Below are 3,918 nucleotides of genomic sequence, written 5' to 3'. Positions count from 1 at the left end.
TTCCTGAATTGCTGTTGAGTTTCCTGGACCGGGCTCTTACCACAGTGACGATACAATAATCACGCTGCGGTGACGCAAGAAGGAGAAAACAAGGAAATTGTATTCTGAGCTTTAGAGCGTGATTGATTCTTCAGATTTCAGAATGCATCACTCAGGGCTATAACATTTCCTATCTCATACAGGAAACAAAAATATAAAAAGTAAAATAACCAGTTCTTAGATATAGTATCGTGGGTTGGGCCGCTGTCAGATTTGTATATAAGTCAGTGTGAGGAGCTCACAGTTATACGCTCAATGAGTAAGCATTCTCACCACAGCTGAAAGCATCCCACTAATAAACTATGAAGACTGACAGTAATCAGATGAAGGACGTCTATGACACCAATGGCTTCCTGACGGCAGTTGATGTATTAGATGAGAAGGAATTGCACCAAGCTCAGAAGGAGCATGGAAAGCTGGAAGAGAAGTTTGGTGAGTGTTACCTTTACAATGAATTAGTGATTTGTAGGATTTATTGCACATTTATCCAAGATCAGAATATTTTGTTAAAGAAGAATTTCCTGTAGTTAAACAATTGATATATGTAAGTGTGTATTAATGGCGGCTGAGGTCCTGATCCCTCCATATATTGTATCCTTCAGGTAAAGAGTACACTCAGTACAATCTACATAACATCCACATGGAGTATGAGTGGGTGATGAATCTCGCTGCCCATCCCAATCTCCTGAAAGCCATCACAGCTGTACTGGGCCCTAATGTCATTCTTTTAGACTCCAGATTTATCTGTAAATATCCGTCCTCCGAGGTTCCACACAAAGATAACACTCCCCCCTATGTTGCCTGGCATCAGGATATCAAGTGAGTATGAAAGCGGGTAGATAATAATGATGAACATCTTATACATATATAACCTAACAGTATTGTCTTCTCTAAAGATACTGGGGATTTGAAGGAGGACCAGTGGCTTCTGTATGGCTGGCATTTGATGATGTTGATGCAGAAAATGGAGTCCTACAAATCATTCCCGGTATGATCTCTTTATGGCTTTTTCTTTATAGCTAAATGTGTAACACTAGAAATAACCTTCTTATGAAATTACATGAAATCTAACCTGCATTTACCATGTTTAATACCCCAGAGAGTCATAAACAAGGTATTCTGGAGCACAGAATTGCAGAGATCCCCGGGAACATGCTGACGGCAAACCAGGAGATCCCAGGGCACCTGGTGAATGTAGAAGATCTGGTGGAGTGTTCACTTAAAGCCGGTCAGATGTCTGTAAGTAGAAATAATCCTCTACAGACATCACAGATTATTACATTATTCAGTGCGTTATCACCATACAGCCCCTCAGAATATAAAAGTGACATTAATATTGTGTAGAGATCTGTACAAGTAGGAGAAATGGTTTTATTACAGCTTCATCCTCTGCTATTAATGTAATAGAAATGTCCTTTTCTGATATATTTACTGACAAAACCAAGACAGCACTTCTATGTGTCAGTAAATTTCTATAAGCATGAATGGGAATGTGTCATTATGGAGGATATGAGGACCGGATGTGGACAAGGACAACGTCATGTCCATAACACTGTCCTCCATATAGATAAGTCACGGACAGTCATCTCTATGGATAAATCCCAATCCCAGAGAAGAATGGGATGTACTAATGTAAAAAGCTCTGAATATTCAGCAGAAATTGAAATGTTGATGATGAGTTTCCATATAATAAGCCAAGTGTAATGTGTGAGACTTGTGTATTGAACAACCCTTGTGTCCCCGATACTGACAGGTCCACGATGGTCTGACTGTTCATGCCAGTGAGCCCAACATGTCTGACAGGCGAAGATGTGGATTTGTCATCCGTTATGTTCCTACGACAGCTTATCCTGTGAAGGTAAGAAATCAAAACCCAGAAGGTTGTAAATCGGGAGGGAATCATACTCAAAGAAGAAGGTTGGCCTCACCCAAGAGGAGAAACACCAGAAATAATGTAAAATGACCAAACAGGTCACATAAAATAACATCTAAGTAAATAAGGAAAACTAGAAAATATTCAGTGATTTATTATCTCAGCTACAGACAATAATATAGTATTTATAGTATCTTCAGATGACATACCATAAACTGCACCCACTGATGTAACTGGTGGAGTCACTGGTGGACATAGTGGAGGGTCACATCGGGGGCAACCATAAAGATGTCCCCCAGTGGTGATCTCAGGCTCCGACAGACATCAGCTTTAGGACAATTCCCCAGCCCTTGTCCTCTATAGTTTCTCGGGGGGGTCTTACACCCCAGTAAAGATGCATGGCCAGCCTTTATGGTATTTCATTTCTTTGCAATGTAATTATAGATCTCCTGATAATATTGCTGCCGATGGGTGACAGATACTACCAAAGAGTAACGATCACTCACTAACACAGATTGTGCTTCTCCTACAGGACCCAGAACGTCCCAGGACTTTTCCTGCAACTGTTCTGGTGGCGGGAACAGATGAATATAAGCACTTCCAGGACCACGCTCCTAATTTCTTCACCAAGACATCTTAAGTGTTTAGTAAAAGATGTGCTATATTATGTATGAGACGTCTAGGACAATTTATTTCTACAAAAAAAGACAGTTTGCACTCTGAAATGCTAAAGTATGAAAATGATGATTGTGTGAATATAGACCTGCATTACTGCTAAGGGAAATCTAAGAAAAAATAGATATTTAGCTTACAAAAAATGGCCATTTGTTTATCTGCCCAGTCGCCACGTCATGGCATATCTCGTAACTGGGTACCTACTCTATATTGAAGCCTCTCTCTGGGTTTAAAAACCTCTTGTGTAGGGGCAAGTAGGAACCTGCTATATAGGATAAAATCACCTGTGGGTAGTGGGGGAGGGGTGCATGGTCAGAAGGTATGACCCTTTTTGTTGGCTAAATATCTCATTTTTCTTAGATTTTCCTTAGCAGTAATGCAGGTGTATATTCACACAATCAGGATTTTCATACTTTAGCATTATCAGAGTGCAAACTGTATTTTTTTGTATTTTATGTCATGTTATGCACCTGTTCACATTTCAGTTTGGTGAGTGCCGTCAGTCTTTTTGTCTAATTTATTCCTATAATCACAGTAATTCACAGAAATCTGTAAAAAAAAGACACAATTCATTGTATCGGTTATTTCATAAGTATCTTATGTTCTTCATGTATAAAATGTGGCTCCTCATACATTCAGCAATGTCGCCCTCGCACTGGACTTTATGCTCTTATTGTTCTAATTTATAATATTTACAGACAGACGTAATATATTAATGTCATACATTCTAATGTAACATGTTAAGTTATTAAACGTTATTGTCCTGTGTTACTTTTTATACTTTGCTGTAAAATAAACTGTTTGATGTAAATGGAGACATCTGTGATCTTTACTTTCTAGAAGAATTGTATTTGATTACATGGAAATGAAAGCAGAAGTAGATTCTGAGACTCCATTACACATTGTCCTGTCCCGCCATCACATTGTAAGGCTAAGTGACTAAGCAAACAGGAATCACCGCCAGCTCCACATTTACTCTCACCATGGCCGGCTTTAGCCTGAATGGTGCCCTGTGCGAAACTGCCCTTTGGTGCTTCCACCCTACTGAGTTTTTTTACCCCGTTCCCAGGACACAAATGAGGACCAGAGGCCATTTTTTTTATATCCTAAGAAAATTGATTTCTTCAAATGTACAATAAACTCAAATTTGTGTTGTAGAATCTGCACCTCAAATCCAGATTAATTCCACAAAGTCTGACCTCGTTCTTATAGGGGTCTTCTCATCTAGAACATTTATGCTGTAGCCCTGGATATTACATAATGGATGGTACATGCAGATCTCCCCAATTTGGCGCAATTTGGCGCACATGTATCTGAAGAATAAGGCTCTG

At 39.4% G+C, this 3,918-nt stretch overlaps 1 protein-coding gene across 1 annotated transcript; it reads left to right on the top strand.

The window, feature by feature from the left end:
• Window positions 1–260: 260 nt before the first annotated feature.
• LOC142250549 (L-threonyl-[L-threonyl-carrier protein] 4-chlorinase-like) lies at window positions 261–3,393 on the top strand. The gene is made up of 6 exons (XM_075322727.1): window positions 261–471; window positions 642–858; window positions 936–1,027; window positions 1,139–1,278; window positions 1,793–1,897; window positions 2,445–3,393. Exons 1-6 carry the CDS (start codon window positions 342–344, stop codon window positions 2,550–2,552), a joined length of 792 nt encoding a protein of 263 aa, XP_075178842.1. The 5' UTR covers window positions 261–341; the 3' UTR covers window positions 2,553–3,393.
• The last annotated feature ends 525 nt before the right edge of the window (window positions 3,394–3,918 follow it).

The sequence above is a fragment of the Anomaloglossus baeobatrachus genome, chromosome 9 (assembly GCF_048569485.1).
Source record: "Anomaloglossus baeobatrachus isolate aAnoBae1 chromosome 9, aAnoBae1.hap1, whole genome shotgun sequence".
NCBI classification, from domain to species: Eukaryota; Metazoa; Chordata; class Amphibia; order Anura; family Aromobatidae; genus Anomaloglossus; species Anomaloglossus baeobatrachus.
The sequence above is the reverse complement of the archived record's forward strand: the minus strand, read 5'-3'. Positions and strand labels throughout refer to the sequence as shown.

Bases quoted from the DNA above. Each gene is read 5' to 3' on its own strand.
- LOC142250549 (XM_075322727.1), top strand. From the start codon at position 342: ATGAAGACTGACAGTAATCAGATGAAGGACGTCTATGACACCAATGGC. The intron at 1,028-1,138 runs GTATGATCTCTT...TTAATACCCCAG, and splicing joins AGTCCTACAAATCATTCCCG to AGAGTCATAAACAAGGTATT. The intron at 1,898-2,444 runs GTAAGAAATCAA...CTTCTCCTACAG, and splicing joins CGACAGCTTATCCTGTGAAG to GACCCAGAACGTCCCAGGAC.